Here is a 19,525-nt window from a genome sequence, read left to right as displayed (position 1 = left end):
ATCCTAAATAGAATTTCCTTGATTGCTGATGTAGTTATAATTTCAAAATGGGCCACAGGGAGCCCATCACATATGTAGAACACAAATGAGTCCAAATGAAGACCCAAATGTTTTCATTGGAGTACCTTTTTAGTACATATTCACACAATTAAATTCAAAACTAGTAAACCACAAAATGCATCAACGTCGAATAATAAGCATTTCATTTATTCCCCCGTCTCTCATAATAGATGTCACACTTTCCTTTTTAGTTTGTCCTATAAGAGATGTCACATTTTCATTTTTGGAAAACTCTCTTTCTCTCTCTCACAGAAATATAAAAATTATATTTTCTCTCACCATTTAATACACAAAACAAAACCTTATAAAATCTCGTGCCATCCCATAAGTAAGACATCTTTTATAGGACGGAGGGAGTATTTTTTATGAGATGATGAAATGCGTCGTTATAAATGAAAATTGGCATCGATGCAGCTGACCCATTAATTGATAGTCAAAACATAGAATTGTCAGTATTAATTGTGGAATATATATCGACCATGTGCACAGCCATGTGACATGCATATGAATGCCATTCCCATACAAAAAAGGAGACACATTGCTTCTTCAAGTATAGTTAATCTCCTATTCAATATATAGCTACTTGAATTTCTATTTTTAATTGCTAGTCGAAATTATAAACAAGTCTAATTATTAACGAATTGCTCAAGCTGCATTTGATAAAAAATTGTTAGTGTTTATTTGAACGAGATTGAAAACATAGAGAACTAGAGAAATTAAGATTGGGCGTTGTCATGTGCGAAAATTCATTAGTCAACTAATAGGCGAATATATATAGCACATCATAAAATTTGACGCTCAATTGAAAAGATAGTACATTATAATAACCAAATTAATATACTATCTACCATTTTTAGTAAATAATTTATTTTTCTAAGAAATGATAGAGAAAGCTCGTTTAGAGAGCCTTGAACATATTATACGAAACACAGTGATCTTCATATGCCTATGCTAGAGAAGCATATATGAACATTCCTAGTAACAATATTGCATATGCTTAATATAATAATGATCAGTAGGAAGTCTTGTAGGAGAACAAGAATACGTTTATTATATATGTCTAATTCTATTTATAATTATTGCAGTATATGGTTGGTTATTGTAAAAACCCTAATTTTTTAATTATAAAATTCCACTTAACATATACTACATCCATACATGAAAGATAATTTCATAGTGATTGACATGAATTTTAATGTGAAATTGTTAAATAAAAAAAATTAGAGAAAATGAAATCCTATATAAGCCAATTTTTGTCGATAGAGTACATGTATGGTATAATTGAAATTATGTGTGTGCATTTATTTTTACTATACGGAGTACAAATAAATGAGACATACATTCCACTATATTTTCCACTCACTAAAAATTCATGTCGAACTCAACCGGGACTCCTGATCACGGACATATGGTGGATATATTAAGCATCTGTAAAAATAATATTTTGTCCAATGAAAAATGTTGTGTTTTATATAGAATTAAGTTTCTGCGAGAATTATATTCAATAGTTGGGAAAATAATATTAATCATCTGTACTATCTAATGAAAAATGATACTGCTTGTGTTTTGTTATTGAGAGAATGATGTTTCCGTGAAAATTATATTTTGTTGTTTGGAAAATGTACTATGCTTTGGTAAAAAAAATGATTTTGCATTTTGTTGTTGATGGACAAAAATGAATAATAAATGAAAATGATATGAAATCGCAAATAAATTTGGATCAGCCATTTTCAGATCCAATGATCCAGACAAATAGTTAGATTTTCATTTAAGGGGAAGCTTTTAGCTTAATGTGATTTTTGATATAGTACTCCTACTCCATATTTATTACGAAAAGCCAAATCCTACCTTTTTGAGGAAGTTTTATTTGTTTTAGTTTAAACTTTGATGGTTCAAACTTGAAAGCTAGTCATTTTCATGTGCCAATCAATCATCATACCCAAAATTGCAATTTGATGCTATCTTTAGAGAAAGCTATCAGAACAAAACTACCCAACCTCTGTCCGTTACGATTGTTAATTGAACAGGTAATGTAAATTATGCAATCACTTTTTTTCCTTTCTCTTTCAAGGTATAGTCCTGAAAACTGGCTTCCCCAAATTAAATCACGCCATGTGTGTGTAAGTTGATGTCCACATTTTATGTTGGATCAATTTAATTGGGAAAAAGAAAAAAAATAAACATTGTTTACATTAATGAAGGAATGGTTTTGGAACAGCAATGGACATGCTATGCTATGGCCTAGTGCAACTGAACTCGGATTGCTAATACGGTCTTTTATTGAAACTATTGCACTTGAAAATATTCATATACTAAAATTGATAATACTTGTACACAAATAGATACGACTAATTTGTTAATGCAGGATCTGGTACACTTAAGATCATACAAACTGAGGAGATCACCCTTCACACACAAGAAAGAAAGAAGAGAAGCTGGCAGTATTTTTTTTCTCTCATAATTCCTCAATAAATACATACAAAGTCCACAAATCAATTTCAAATACTAATAATGTACTGTAACGCATCCTTGTCAACTTTCTAGGCCTTGATAAAAATTCATCTAAATTGGAAAAACGAAAATGAAAGCCAAATAAATATTTTTAAAAAAAAGCTCACAACTGTAGAAGCGCAGACCCAAGACTGAAAATCACACCAAAACCAACAAATCTAGGCGCGCCGCCATCGGAATGCTGATCCTGATCCGCCACATCTCCGTCTGGACCATCCGCCGGTGCCGGCGGCGATTCGTCTCTACTCGACGGCTTCGGCGCCTTGGCATGATGACCTTCTTCAAGAGCCGGAGAAGGCGCCGGAGTCGGAGCCAGATCCGACTTGAACAGCTCCGACGGCAACAAAACCTTATCCAATTGGAATATCGACAACGGATCCTTATCGAAAACGGTAGCAACGATCTTCGCCGTGACGATCGGAGTCTTTACCGTGACGTCATTGCCGTCGTTCTGCACCGTGATGCTGAACCGCTTCGCTCCGTCGGTTGCCAGCGTGTTCGCCGCCCCATTGCTGGATCTCAAACCTGATAGCGACTCGTAAACCGGCATTCCGTGATACTCAAGCAACGACTGCTTCCCCTCCGCGGTGAGGTTTTTGAATCTCGGCATGGCGCTCTTCATCGCGCCGTCGCCGGGGCAGAAAACGGTCAATCCGCTCTCCACGTTCCCTTTAAAAGTCTCCTCCGCCTCTTTGTTGTCGGCCAGCGCGGCTGCAAATACCTTGCAGCCGCCGGCCGACAGAGCGGAGGTGAGATTGACCTCGCTCGGAGCAGGGGCGGGGGCCTCTGCTGCGGGCGAGGGAAGCACGGCGGAGATCTGGATCACGGATAAGTTGTACGGCGCGGCCTCGATGGATTTGACGAAGGTGGCGGCGGTGGTGTTGGCGGCGTCTTGAGGGGAGAGGCCGACCTTGCTGCCCTTGAGGACGGTGATCTGGACGAAGCCGGAGGAGCCGGGGGCGGTGCCGGTGGACTGGAAGATGGTGGCGGCGAGGGCGGTGCCGTTGGTGATTTGGTGGAGCTTCTTGGCGTCGAAGTAGTCTAGGAGGACGTGGAGGGAGAGGACGTTTTTTGATGGCTCCGAGGGTGAGTTGCTTTGAGAGGAGGCTGTCCATGGCGGCGTTGTCGACGGCGCACACGGTGATTGTTTTGCGGAGGTTGATCTCCGGCGCGAGCAGCGTCACGGTTAGGTAGTGGTTGAAGGTGGAGAATTCGGGGTGTTTAGCGAGGGTGCGGGTGATGTTTTGGGCATTGGTGGTGGAGGGGAGGAGGAGGGCGAGGGATATGAGGGTGGCGGCGGCGTAGTGGAGCTGCATTGCGATTTGCGGCGGAGAGAGAAAGTTCCCAAGAGTGAATTAGTAGCAGTGTGAAGAAATGAATTGCAAATGTGGGGTATATATTTTTTATCAGATGTTGCTTTATCAAAATGTAATAAATTGATTATCCAATCATCGTATGAAAAGAGTAGGATAAATAATTTTGAAACAATTAATTCTATCCTTCTATTATAGGATAGATTAAAGTCCCAAAATGGTCCTTAACATATTGTGTTTTTTTTTTTTTATTTTGGTCCAAAACATTATCTTTTGAATTATTCGGTCCCTCACATTTGGTCCATTTTGGACGGTTCTGTCAATTTTTTTACGGATTTAATTACCGGGTTACTAATCCGTCACTAAACCGTCACAAATTCCGTCACTAATCCATCACAAAACCCATGTAATAAAATACTCGAAAGCAGCATCGGTTCTAAGCCGCCACCTCCGCGCACCGCCCCCCCTTCCCCCCCCCCCCCCGCTCGCCGTCAAGGAACTAACCACCACGATCCTCAACCATGTCCGCCTAGGCCGCCTCTCGAAAGCAATCTCAATCCTCTTCTCTTCCGCGACGCCTCTGCCTTTCTCAATCTACGCTCATCTCTTCCGAATCTGCACTTCGAGCAAGGCAATCATCGAGACCCGCAAGCTTGAATCCCATCTCGTCACCTTCAACCCAGACCATCCGGTCTTCCTGCTCAACCGGGCCATCGAGAGCTATGGCAGATGCCACTGCGTGAACGATGCAGAGGAGCTGTTCGACGAAATGCCGAGCCGAGACGGCGGCTCTTGGAACGCGATGCTCACTGCGTATTCAAGGAACGGGAAGGCAGAAGAAGAGTTGGACTTGTTCTCCGTGATGATTGGGGAAGGGATTTCTGCTTCTGATTCGCCTTCCCGCCTCCACCTCTGATTCGCCGTCGCCGCCGCCCTACCTATTGCAATAAATCTCCCCTACTCAGATTAGTGACAGATTTTGTGACAGATTTGTGACGGATCAGTTTCTCCTAATTAGTGACGGATTAGTGACCTGGTAATTAAATCCGTCAAAAATTTGACGGAACCGTCCAAAATGGACCAAATGTGATCCGATTTCAAATGTGAGGGACCGAATAATTCAAAAGATAATGCTTTGGACCAAAATAAAAAAAAAAACGCAATATGTTAAGGACCATTTTGGGACTTTAGTGTAGAGGATATTATATTTTTTTGTCTTTTAACATTGATTGTAAAAAACGCCTGATTGAGAAAAATATCCAGCTATTTAAAATCTATTCAAGGAAAAGTTTAATCTTTTCATTCTATAAACGTATAACAGTGCTAAATTCGTGCGTTTCTTGATTTGATTGACCAAATGAATTAAAAACCTTGCAAATGAAACATCAAACGTCCTAAATTGAAAATAAAGTAAAATTTTCTACAGAAAAAAAAAGAACCGAGACAAGAAAATTTTAAAGTAATAAAAATTAAAAAATTCGAAAGACTAGAGGATAAATAAAATAAACCTAGACAATCCGAAAAGGTAATTAACCACTATTAAAGACTATGCAAGAGAAGATTGAGCAATTAATGAAGTTATAAATAAATGGTTTTTTCCTGTAAGAAAATACAATTAATTTGATTATCTGGGTAGTGTGGCAGTGGGAGAGTGATGAAGAAGTTGGTGTGAGTTCCGTGAATTGAAAGAAAACAGAAAGTCTAACAACGCATAAAGGCATAAAATAAGATTGAAAGCCCACAAGGTTTTAGAACAGTTTGCAACAGAGGGGCAGATTTTGCTGCAATGAGTCTGAGTTCGAATCTCACTGCTGTTAAGTAGTTGCTTCCATCTCTCAGGCCCAAGTATGAGGCCTTGGGAGATGGACTTCTGGCAGCCAGTGGGTTAAAGGGGGTTAAGGTCTCCCCCTTAGGATACTACTAAGTACCCTGATTGAATGTGGGGCCGCCGCTTTTTTTTTGCTGCAATAAAATAAGATTGAATAGTAAAAGCGGTTAACATATCACGTGGGTGAAGCAGCAGTTACGCTGAAAATCTGGCCATTTGCTTATGTGTATAAACTCTTTTACATCACTTTTGCATGATTCATTTCCTTTCCTCTATTCCATTTCATAGGTCACAAGGTTCTGGCATTATGGCATAGATAATTTATGATAAAACAAGAGCAATAATGTAGTACTATATCTTAGTATTTTGAAAGTGTATTTATCATAAAATAGGAAAGAAAAAATATTAATGTAAATAGGAGAGAGAGAACAAAAAATAAGTGACTAGTATAATGTACTCCCTCCGTCCCACTTGAAGTGGAACATTTCTATTTCGGCATGAGATTTTATGTAGTGTTGTTTTGTGAGTTAATTGAAGAGAATAAAGTAAGAGAGAGAAAAAAAGTAGATAGTGGTATTTATATTTTTAGAAATGTGAGTGGAACATCTCAAAAAGAAAAATGGTTCACTTCGAATGGGACGAAGAGAGTATATGGTGTAAATAATGATTTATGTTGAGGTTTTGTAATGAATTGAATTTCCATTTTATAGTATATTGGTATATAGAAATTAATGTCTAAAACCTATTAAAATAGAATGAAAAGAGTATCAAAGTATAAAGAGTTTCTTGGCATGCACAAATGATTGTTTGAATAAAGTAAAATGATAGTTGTTATAAATGAATTTGTTTCTACAAATAAAAAAATACAATTGTTATAAATGAAAGTAACAATTACAAAGAAATCAATACTTATGAAAAAATATTAACGGTTACTATGAAACAAACTAAAGATTCTTATCCATGAAAGTAACACTCTCTAGAGTGTGCGTGCTATATATAGCGGAGAGCACACACAAATGCTCATTTCATAGGAGTAAATTTCATCTGCAATGGTCAAATATGGGAGATCTATTGGTAATCGCATGGAGTATGATGGTACAAATTATAAATATACTAGTATTGTTAATTTGTTTTATATTCATCTGTCATTAATAGAATAATTTAATTAAAAAACTGAACTTAATGATACCAACATCTGAATGTGAAAATAAATGCATGAATAAAAAACACAAACTCATCCTCTTATATTATTTTATCTTTTAGTATTTCTGTTCTTTTCTGAACTAATTCTATTGCTTGAAAAAAAAGCAAAAATAGAAACTCCAATAGATAAATTAACACGAATTGGGCTTACAAAAAGAGGAATATAAGACAACATCACAATTCCCACGTTACGATGTGATCAAACGTAGCCCAGAACTTGTAGCCCTGTTAAGAGAAAACTAAGCCCACATATCATTTTTTTATTTCTAAAAATATATATAAAGCCAATCTTATCTTTAGACATCCCCGGATTTACCAATCTTTACCCGGATTTTGTGTGAAAAAAACTAGAGAATCACAGCTGAAAATCTAAAGCTGCGCTAAATGTCGAAACGTCCCCACTTAAATGAATTTAGAGATCATTAAATTAGTTGCCGATTCAGTTGGTGTATTTAAAGTTGTATTAAAAAAGAGTGAATTAATATAAGGAATTAATGAAAAGGATGGATGGGGTTGATTGGGCCATCATATCTAATAGCACACAGTTGCCAAGTCCACTACTGTTTATACTTATTGTTGAATCGTACTCCAATAATTAAGTTACTACTCTTATTATCAACGTAACATGTTACTTTCCACAAAATACAACTTCTTATGATATGTCGTGATCGTACATTCAACAGCTTTGGCAACGGCGACTCTGTGTGCCATCAATTCCAACAACTTTTAGTAACTTCAAATTTATTGCCACTCTTTTAGTATTAATTAATAATCTCAAAATTTACTATATATCAAGCCGCATAATTACATTTCTCTCTCCACACCAAAAGCTATGTCAATAATTTTGTTGCTCGGGTGCCTTGCCCATGCTTCCACATTCTCTGCACGCCCCGTGATGCATGATGCATCCGAAGCTGCCCGATGGTAAGAAGCTCCTTCGATTTTACTCTCGATTTATATTTGTCATCCTTGTAACACTCCTTGACACTGTAGGGGCGTCGTGCAGGACAGGCAACCCGATCGACGATTGCTGGTGGTGCGACCCCAATTGGGAGACCAACCGAAAAGTGCTGGCAGACTGCGGGATTGGGTTTGGGCGCAACGCGATTGGCGGGCGAGACGGCGAGTTCTACTTGGTGACGACCAAGGACGATGACGCGCAGTACCCGACGCAGGGGATGCTGAGGCCCAGCGTGATCCAGAGCGAGCCGCTGTGCATAATCTTCCAGCGCGACATGAGCATCACCCTCAAGGAGGAGCTGATGATGAAGTCGTACAAGACCATAGAGGGGAGAGGTTTCAACGTCGAGATCGCCAACGGTCTGTGCATAACAATACAGGGTGTCACTAACATAATTGTTCGCGACATTTACATACATGATTGTGTCCAGGCTGGGAACGCCGTTGTGACCGATGTCCCGCAGCACTACAAGCTGCGGGGCATCTCTGACGGGGACGGGATCTCGATATTTGGGGCGCGGGATGTGTGGATCGACCACTGCACCCTGTCACACTGCCACGATGGCCTCATCGACGTAGTCTCTGGATCCACCGCCATCAGGGTGTCCAACAACTGCATGTTTGAGCACAGTGAAGTGATGCTTATGGGCTATAGCGATGACTATGTGGTGGATAAGAATATGCAAGTCACTATTGCTTTTAACTACTTTGGACAACGCTTGGTTCAAAGAATGCCAAGGTTGTTGTCGAAATGAGATACAAGTCTTGTCGGGCGAAAATTACAATGAAAATAAACAAAGGAAAATTACACGGAAAAACTGAAACAATTACACGGGAAAATATCTGTGGAAAGCGGTAAGCTGAGTCGAGGAGTCCTCTTTCCGCAAGACGAGATACGCCCCGGTAGTGCTCTCGGTTTGGCGTGTCGTCCCCAAAGATAAAACGGCTTCGTCTCTGAAGTAGCAGCACCGCTAGCAACAGAGCTCCAGCGAACGGGAGTAAGGCGGGGGCAGAGCTTCGACGGGAAGATATGCAGAGAGGGAGAGAGCGTATATGCAGGAATGCTTATTTATAGGCCAAGTCCACCTACAGGGCATTGATGGAGTCAACAGTCATTATGTGTGCCATGATGGCTTGACCGTAACCGCCGGGGGTTATTGACTGGTGCACTAGCCAGTGGGAGCTGAAGAGACATGGCGCACCTGGACATGCTACACGACGGGATACACCATGGACCGTCGGGGTCCATCGGGGACCTTTTATCTCCCGTTATGCGTCGGGGTCCAGCGGAGACCTTTTGACTCCCGTTGTGAGTCGGGGTCCAGCGGGGACCTTTTGTCTCCCGTCATGCGTCGGGGTCCAGCAGGAACCTTTTGTCTCCCGTCATGCGTCGGGGTCCAGCGGGACCATGACGTGGACCAGACCCGTCGGGGATAGCGTGGAGTTTGGGGTGGTCTAAAAAGAACAAGCGGGGCTCGAACCACGCTCAACGAACAGCCCAAAGAACAGCCCAAAGACCAATTGCCAAGGCACAAGGCACGGGCCACGGGTCACGGGTCACGGGTCACGGTGTGCGATGCGCGGCTCGCGGGCGGGCGGCGGCGGCGCGCGCGCGTGTGGGCTCTGTCACCCGTCTTATTCCACGATAATTATTACACATAATAATTCATCTGATTAAATACTTCATCAAAGAAGTCTATCATCCCCGATGTGGGATAATTAACACTTAGTTAATTAATCCCTTAGTCTTTTCACATAGCTCATTTCTAGCTTTATTGTGACCAACTTTAATATATTATTTCTTACTCACCGGGAATCGGATTTGAGAAAATGAATATACTACGGTCATCTACTTGGAACGTAGATCGACGTTATTGCATTTAATTTTACAAAATTAAATGTCTTGTAATATTTATTATTAGTCAAAAATCATTTGACCAAGCATGATTCCAACAATCTCCCACATGAGTGGAAATTGTCAAATGCATATGTATGCAGACACAAGCTCAACCCTCAAGAGGTATGTAAGCATAAGGATAGGTAGTTTTTTGCTTTGAACCATCCATAGTCAACACCATACACAGGCGGACTAGTAGCGCGATGCTTTGAACTATTCCTCCACGGCGTGCACCGAGACAATGATGTTAACACTTAAACACCTCAACCTCATCCCTTCTCACGTTTTGTGTCCATTTCAGGCCTTGGACACCACTTTGGATTCATAAGTGTATAGTTTGAAGCGGCCCCACTTCACACTTACATAGGTGATTCCTCGTTAAGTATCTTGCCATACTTAGTCTCCTTGAGAACTTCATCTCAACGAGATCCTTTAGGAATCATTAAAAGTCATAGACTTAACCTCACCACTAGGCAAGTTTTTCAAACCCTCTATTGCTCTCTAGGGAATAGATATAGATGAGTGTTTCACACGAACTCTCATAGCTTAGTTTTCCCATTGAACCAAGTTCTTGGGATCTCCAGTCATCATGATTGGGTTACCACTATGACAATTCTTTAGTTTGTGGATTTCAAACCCATTCCCTCTAGCAATTTATTCATTTGATCACGATTTAACCCTTTGGTTAGCGGATCCGCTAGATTATCCAATGACTTCACGTAGTCAATTGAATCACCCCTGTTGTGATCAAATGTCTCACGGTATTGTGTCGTCGACGAATGTGTCGAGACTTACCATTGTACAAGCCACTGTTTGCCCTCCCAATAGCGGCTTGGCTATCACAATGAATTAACACTGGAGGCACGAGCTTTGACCAACATGGAATATCTTCAAGGAAGTTTTTAAGCCTTTCGGCTTCTTCCGCGGCTTTATCTAAAGCTATGAATTCAGATTCCATGGTGGATCGGGCTAGACATGTCTGTTTCGTGGATTTCCACGAGACAGCACCACCCCCAATAGTAAAGACATATCCACTTGTTGAAAGTGAGTCTTTGTTATCGGATATCCAATTTGCATCGCAGTACCCTTCAAGTACCGGGGGGTATCTCGAAAACTGTAGCCCATGATTTTGAGTATACTTGAGATATCTCAAAACTCTTACAAGAGCTTTCCAATGCTCTTTGCTTGGATTGTTCGTATAACGACTCAGCTTGTTCACGGCGCAAGCAATATCAAGTCGAGTGCAATTAGTAAGATACATAATGCATCCAATGGCCCGTGCATAATCTTCTTGTGCAACGGGCTCACCCCTGTTCTTGCTCAAGTGAACATTGAGCTCTATAGGCGTCTTAGCCGGGATGCCATCATAGGCATTGAATCTCTTTAATACTTTCTCAACATAATGAGATTGTGTTAAGGTGATTCCTTCGGATGTTCTTAGAATTTTCATTCCAAGAATTATATCGGCTACACCCATATCCTTCATGTCGAAGTTTTTCTTCAACATGGCTTTCGTGTCGTTAATCACTTGGGTGTTACTACCCATGATTAACATATCATCAACGTAGAGACACACTATAACGTATCCATTATCAGTGTTCTTAATGTAGACACATTTGTCATATTCGTTGATTTTAAATCCATTTGATAACACCACGTTATCAAATTTCAAGTGTCACTGCAATGGCGCTTGTTTCAATCCATAGAGGGATTTAACCAGCTTGCATACCTTTTTCTCTTGTTCAGGTACTACAAAACTTTCAGGTTGTTCCATATAGATTTCATCTTCAAGGTCACCATTTAGAAACACAGTCTTAACATCCATTTGATGAATCTCAAGATTGTGCACAGCAGCAATCGCGAGACGCACTCGAATTGATGTAATCCTCGTTACAGGTGAGTATGTATCGAAGAAATCGTACCCTTCCTTTTGTTTAAAGCCTTTGACTATCAGTCGAGCTTTATACTTGTCCACTGTTCCATCGGCCTTAAACTTTCTTTTAAGGACCCATTTGCATCCTAAAGGTTTAGCACCTTCAAGTAGATCAACCAACACCCACGTGTGGTTTAGCAAAATTGACTCAATTTCGCTTTGAACAGCTTCTTTCCAATGCAACCCGTCTGGGCCAGCAAAGGCTACTTTTATCGATGTTGGTTCTTCATCCAACTTGAATGCAATGTAGTCAGGACCAAATGTCTTTGGTGTTCTGACCCTGCTACCACGTCTTGGTACCGCATCGTTTGGATCAGGCCTTGTTCGCTTGCGCGATTCTGGCTCTTCATCTGCTGATTTAGAACTAGTGGCTTCATCCTCAATTCTCGTCTCAGAATTGGGTACAATATTTTCCTTGTCTTTGCGAGGAAATATGTTTTCAAGAAATACAACATTTCTTGACTCGATTGTTGTTCCCACGGTCACAGTCGGTATTTCAGACTTGTGGACAACAAATCGATATGCACTACTATTAAGTGCATACCCAATGAAGATGCAGTCAACCGTTTTAGGACCGATTGTAACTTCTTTGGGCGGATGAACCATCACCTTAGCCAAACACCCCCACACTTTGAGGTATTTGTAGGATGGCTTTCTTCCCTTCCACAACTCATAAGGAGTAACGTCCTTACCTTTGAGTGGGATTTTGTTTAGGATGTAGTTGGCTGTCAAAACAGCTTCCCCCACATGTTCTGGGGCATCCCCGAACTGATCAGTAACGCATTCATCATCTCTTTGAGAGTTCGATTCTTGCGTTCTGCAACACCATTAGATTGTGGTGAATATGGTGCAGTCGTTTGGTGAATTATACCACTTGCGTTGCATAATTCCTCAAACGGGGCTACGTATTCACCTCCTCTATCACTTCGAATCATTTTGATTTTACATCCAAGTTGATTCTCGACTTCGTTCTTATAATTTTTGAACGCTTCTATTGCTTCATCTTTACTTCTTAAAAGATAGACATAACAATACCGGGGGTATCTCGAAAACTGTAGCCCATGATTTTGAGTATACTTGAGATATCTCAAAACTCTTACAAGAGCTTTCCAATGCTCTTTGCTTGGATTGTTCGTATAACGACTCAGCTTGTTCACGGCGCAAGCAATATCAAGTCGAGTGCAATTAGTAAGATACATAATGCATCCAATGACCCGTGCATAATCTTCTTGTGCAACGGGCTCACCCCTGTTCTTGCTCAAGTGAACATTGAGCTCTATAGGCGTCTTAGCCGGGATGCCATCATAGGCATTGAATCTCTTTAATACTTTCTCAACATAATGAGATTGTGTTAAGGTGATTCCTTCGGATGTTCTTAGAATTTTCATTCCAAGAATTATATCGGCTACACCCATATCCTTCATGTCGAAGTTTTTCTTCAACATGGCTTTCGTGTCGTTAATCACTTGGGTGTTACTACCCATGATTAACATATCATCAACGTAGAGACACACTATAACGTATCCATTATCAGTGTTCTTAATGTAGACACATTTGTCATATTCGTTGATTTTAAATCCATTTGATAACACCACGTTATCAAATTTCAAGTGTCACTGCAATGGCGCTTGTTTCAATCCATAGAGGGATTTAACCAGCTTGCATACCTTTTTCTCTTGTTCAGGTACTACAAAACTTTCAGGTTGTTCCATATAGATTTCATCTTCAAGGTCACCATTTAGAAATACAGTCTTAACATCCATTTGATGAATCTCAAGATTGTGCACAGCAGCAATCGCGAGACGCACTCGAATTGATGTAATCCTCGTTACAGGTGAGTATGTATCGAAGAAATCGTACCCTTCCTTTTGTTTAAAGCCTTTGACTATCAGTCGAGCTTTATACTTGTCCACTGTTCCATCGGCCTTAAACTTTCTTTTAAGGACCCATTTGCATCCTAAAGGTTTAGCACCTTCAAGTAGATCAACCAACACCCACGTGTGGTTTAGCAAAATTGACTCAATTTCGCTTTGAACAGCTTCTTTCCAATGCAACCCGTCTGGGCCAGCAAAGGCTACTTTTATCGATGTTGGTTCTTCATCCAACTTGAATGCAATGTAGTCAGGACCAAATGTCTTTGGTGTTCTGACCCTGCTACCACGTCTTGGTACCGCATCGTTTGGATCAGGCCTTGTTCGCTTGCGCGATTCTGGCTCTTCATCTGCTGATTTAGAACTAGTGGCTTCATCCTCAATTCTCGTCTCAGAATTGGGTACAATATTTTCCTTGTCTTTGCGAGGAAATATGTTTTCAAGAAATACAACATTTCTTGACTCGATTGTTGTTCCCACGGTCACAGTCGGTATTTCAGACTTGTGGACAACAAATCGATATGCACTACTATTAAGTGCATACCCAATGAAGATGCAGTCAACCGTTTTAGGACCGATTGTAACTTCTTTGGGCGGATGAACCATCACCTTAGCCAAACACCCCCACACTTTGAGGTATTTGTAGGATGGCTTTCTTCCCTTCCACAACTCATAAGGAGTAACGTCCTTACCTTTGAGTGGGATTTTGTTTAGGATGTAGTTGGCTGTCAAAACAGCTTCCCCCACATGTTCTGGGGCATCCCCGAACTGATCAGTAACGCATTCATCATCTCTTTGAGAGTTCGATTCTTGCGTTCTGCAACACCATTAGATTGTGGTGAATATGGTGCAGTCGTTTGGTGAATTATACCACTTGCGTTGCATAATTCCTCAAACGGGGCTACGTATTCACCTCCTCTATCACTTCGAATCATTTTGATTTTACATCCAAGTTGATTCTCGACTTCGTTCTTATAATTTTTGAACGCTTCTATTGCTTCATCTTTACTTCTTAAAAGATAGACATAACAATATCTTGTGCAATCATCTATGAATGTGATAAAGTATTTTTTACCACCTCACGTTTGCACCAATTTTAAGTCACATACGTCCGTGTGAATTAATTCAAGGGGTTTCGTGTTCCGTTCAACCAAATGAAACGGTAACTTAGTCATTTTTGCCTCAAGACAAGTTTCACATTTGTTTTGAGTTTCTACTTCATTTGCCTTTAGTAAATCTAAACTTACTAATCTTTTAATGGCATTTTGATTTACATGTCCCAATCTATTGTGCCACAAGTTAGAACACTCAGCCAAGTAAGAAGAAGTAGATGTATTCTTATTATTAGCCAACGGCTTAGGGACATGGCGTACAACTACACTAAGCTTGAAAAGTCCGTCGGTTACAAAGCCTTTTCCGAGTGACTTCCCAAATTTGTACAAAGAAAACATATCAGATTCAAATACAAGTTTAAACCCCTTATTCACTAGTATTGATCATGACACTAGGTTCTTCCGGATGTCCGGGACGTGCAGCACATCCTTCAAAGTGATGGTGACGCCGGACGTCATCATGAGAATCACGTCTCCAATGCCGAGGACTTGAGACGAGGCTTGATTCCCCATATTGATCTTCCTCCCTTCAACAGCGGTGTAGGAGGCAAACTTGCTCTTATCGGCACAAATGTGGGCAGTAGCTCCAGTGTCGATATACCAGCCACCTTTGTTATCAACAAGGTTGACTTCTTCCGTGACCACAGCAACAAGGTCACTTTCATCCCAGTCCTTGAATTCTTTTTCAACAACGTGGGCAGCTGGCTTGTTCTTCGGCTTGCGGCAGTCCTTGGAAAAGTGGCCAGGTTTGCCACAGTTGTAGCAGTTGCCTTCAACCTTCCTCGCAGGCTACTTCTTCTTGCCCTTGTCCTTTGCAATTGGACGGAAGCGTTTGTTGGAGGGACCGTCCCGCTCCAACAGATTGTCCTTTGCAACAGGTGGGCCATGGCCCTTAGCCAAACCATCGCGTTTGCGCACGTCTGACTCGATGCGCAACTTCACGATCAAGTCTTCAAGATTCATCTCCTTTCGCTTGTGCTTAAGGCAACTCTTGAAGTCCTTCCAGCCGGGTGGAAGTTTTTCAATGACCGTGCCCGCCGTGAAAGCTTCAGGCAGGGCCATTCCCTCGGCGGCGAGGTCGTGGATGATGAGCTGGAACTCTTGCACTTGGTCCATGATTGGTCGGGAGTCGACCATTTTGTAGTCCAAGTACTTAGCTATTACAAATTTCTTAGTACCCGCATCATCACTACGGTACTTCTTATCTAGCATTTCCCACACTTGTTTTGATGTGGGAATAGTACTATACACGTTATAGAGACTATCATCTAAAGCACTTAAAATAAAGTTTTTACAAAGATAGTCTCATATGCGCCAAGCGTCATACTCGACGTACATCTCGACAAGTGCCTCATCCTCGCTTGGCGGGGTTGGCTCGTTCTCCTTGAGGAAGTTAACGACGCCCAACGTTGTTAGGTAGAATAACATTTTCTGTTGCCATCTCTTGAAGTCCGTTCCAGTGAACTTCGACGGCTTCTCAGCGGGTGGCATCATCCTTGGTGCCATTGGTGCCGAGCTTGTCCCATGGAATGGACCAAATCCGTTGCCCCCGTAGGAGCTAACAATTGGTTGGGGCACAGTACCCCCACAGTTGCGTGGAGCATGGAGGCCCCCGCATTTGTGCCGACCCCGAAGGATCCAGCTCTCGTGCCGACCCCGATGGATCCAGCACCCGTGCCGACCCCAATGGATCCAGCACTCGTGCCGACCCCGAAGGATCCAGCACCCGTGCCGACGCCGGAGGATCCAGCTTCCGTGCCGACCCCGATGAATCCAGCACCCGTGCCGACCCCAATGGATCCAGCACCCGTGCCGACCCCGGAGGGTCCAGCACCCGTGCCGACCGCCGGGGGTTATTGACTGGTGCACTAGCCAGTGGGAGCTGAAGAGACACGACGCACCTGGACATGCTACACGACGGGATACACCATGGACCGTCGGGGTCCATCGGGGACCTTTTGTCTCCCGTTATGCGTCGGGGTCCAGCGGGGACCTTTTGACTCCTGTTGTGAGTCGGGGTCCAGTGGGGACCTTTCAATTGATAAGACGCTTGCCATTTCTCCAACCAACCAACTAACTAACTAACTACGAATGATTCAAAATCGGTGACAAATTTAGTGTTGTTTTTGTGGGTGAAGGGGTAGGCATGGGTACTTTCATGTTGTGAACAATGTGTACACTGGGTGGGAGATGTACGCGATCGGAGGGAGTGCTAATCTGTCTTCATCGCAGCAGATGATGATAGTACGAAGGAGGCAAGTATTATCACCATAATAATTGGATTTGGTGTATAATTAAAATGAAATATGTAAACGTGAATTAAATTTAGGTGACGAAAAGGGAAAGCGCTGCAGAAGATGAGGGGTGGAAGAGTTGGAATTGGAGATCGGACGGAGACCTTCTGTTGAACGGAGCGCGATTCATAGCTTCCGGAAATGCAACTGCCGCAACCTACGCCAAGCATCCATCCAGCATTGTCGCAAGACCAGCATCGCTTTTACGTAGCATAATAATACCAGCCGCAGGAGTTGTCAACTGCAGGATTGGCCAACCTTGCTAAAATATTGGACTATATTAGTACTCCTAGGTGGCATTCGGTTGCCATTACTAATATCATGAGACTATTCATCTAGGATTAAGTTGTGAGATTATGTTGGTTGGAGGGGGAGGCTATAACTAATTATCATGAAACTATTCATCTAGAATTAAGTTGTGGGGTTCAATCTTATGAACCAAACATGATACATATTTAATTATGAGATTTAATTTTGTCAATCGAACACCCACCTACTATTTTTGCTTTGAAACTTGCCAACTTGTACAAGATTTTCTTCCTATGTGGAGTAATTGTTATATACTCTACTAAATCAGTATCTTTCCCACTTCAATCAACCTAATTATGGATTTTTTAATGGAGGCCTCAAAATCAATCCATTCGAATTAATATCCAATTAAAACTATTAAATTTCGTAGGTTAGCATTGAATTTGGGATATTTTCTGTCATCAAATGATAAATTTAAGTTGCTTATATAAATGCAAAATTAATGGAAGAATGTAAAATAAAAGTACATATGCATTAGAAAACTTTAATAGATAAATAAATAAATTCTAATTCTCAAATACAAAATACAATGAAGGAATATTCGTAGAGTAACCCGTATAAACATAGGCTCATTAGATCGCAACGGCAGCCCAAAGAGCAATCCCAGCAACCAAAACAGAGGCGCCGCCGTACGCAGAATTCGCGGCGGAGGAATCATCAGCCACTGGGCCGTGAGCGCTATCCGGTGCCGAGCCGAGCGGCGGAGTGCTACTCGAGGGGAACACATCAGGCGAAGAACTCGACGGTACTCCAGCAGCCGAAGGGACATCCGCCGCTTCAGGGGCGCTAGCCGGAGTAGACGACGGCAGAGGCGGCGACACCGGAGCGGCGCTGCTAACCGGAGGAGGAGTCGCCTGAGATGGGCTGGGAACAGGCACGCTGCCAGACGGAGAAACGGTTGGAGGAGATGCCGCCGGAGACAGCGACGGTGAAGCAATTGGACTGATTTTGCGAGGCGGAGAAGCCACCGGAGACTTCATCGGGGATGAGTGTGGACTCGACGGGGCAGAGGCTGGGGAATGCGCGTGGGAAGGCGCTGGTGAAGGGGCTTCGGTAGAGTGCGCATGATAGGCGCACATTAGCAGAAACGCGATGAGGAATAATGTTGTCATATTTTACTGAAGATTATTCGGATAATGGAAAGCAGAGTTGAAGTCGGAGAATGTGTTGGTTGAGACTTTAGAGAATAAATGTGGAGAAGAATGTTGGTGTAGTGATCAAAGGGATAGCTGTGTGTATATATATATATACATGTGAGTCATGAAACGCTGCGTTGAGGCGGCATGACCGTTGGGGACTGGGCTTCCTTTTAACCTTTTACTGGTTATAGCAAGTAATATAGCCGTTATCCACCGGTTGGCTCGGTCAATCTCGTCTTCTTTTAACGTTGTAATCACCTGAATCTAATTTTAAATATTTTATAATCATTCTAGTTTCACTTCACACAATCATATTCGTAATCTTTAATTACTTTGCGAGTAAATAGATTAACTTAAACCTTTGACGTGCTTTTGCTTTGTACCAAATAATTAATATCTATACTTAATGAAGTCTGTTTAAATATATTTTTTTAAGTTTCATCGGAATAATTACCATACTTTAATAGCCAATTTCTATATAATTTCATATGAATTTATACAGAATCATCAATAAATATACGTCCAGATTTGGTCATTTAAAACATAACGTATTTTACTACTTTAAATTCAGAGGGTACATTGTTCAACATAGACCATATGTATTTTAATGTTTACATCGACATATATTTTAATCACGACAACATAATAGGGCACACCGCACATGATTACGTACCTATAGGTAACATATGTTTAGAGAAATTATTAAAACCAACATATTTATCATAGTAAAAGAATGATTATCTTTTAATTGTCATTTAAAAGTTTAGAATTATTTTAAATGTAAGGGTTCGAATACTAATACAAACTCGAAAAAGAAAGTAATTAAAAGCATTAAAAAGTAACCCCTTCACTAAAAAGAGAGAAGATTGTACAATACTATGTTCCAAAGAAAATATTAAAGGGCATAAACAATAAGCCTAGCTCCATTTTAGCCATAATCCTCTTTTTTCAAGCAACATCGTCAAATAAATTTAAAAAATTGCAAAAATATTTAAAAAATAAAAAAATTAAAATACTAAAATAATTAAATAGATTAAAACAAATAAAAGTACAATGATCAAATAAATTTTCAACTAGGAAAGAACACCTCAGAGC

At 41.3% G+C, this 19,525-nt stretch overlaps 1 protein-coding gene and 2 pseudogenes across 1 annotated transcript; 1 reads left to right on the top strand and 2 right to left on the bottom strand.

Moving 5' to 3' along the window:
- Positions 1–2,388: 2,388 nt before the first annotated feature.
- On the bottom strand, positions 2,389–3,921 carry LOC121803000 (annotated as a pseudogene).
- Positions 3,922–7,751: 3,830 nt separating this feature from the next.
- LOC121805755 lies at positions 7,752–17,248 on the top strand (annotated as a pseudogene).
- Positions 17,249–17,863: 615 nt separating this feature from the next.
- Positions 17,864–18,271, bottom strand: LOC121803806 (classical arabinogalactan protein 9-like). Its single transcript, XM_042203407.1, has one exon. The coding sequence runs from the start codon at positions 18,269–18,271 to the stop codon at positions 17,864–17,866; it is 408 nt and encodes a 135-aa protein (XP_042059341.1).
- Between the last annotated feature and the right edge of the window lie 1,254 nt (positions 18,272–19,525).

The sequence above is a fragment of the Salvia splendens genome, chromosome 5 (genome assembly GCF_004379255.2).
Source record: "Salvia splendens isolate huo1 chromosome 5, SspV2, whole genome shotgun sequence".
NCBI classification, from domain to species: Eukaryota; Viridiplantae; Streptophyta; class Magnoliopsida; order Lamiales; family Lamiaceae; genus Salvia; species Salvia splendens.
Note: the sequence above shows the minus strand (reverse complement) of the source record. Positions and strands in the feature narration are given on the sequence as shown.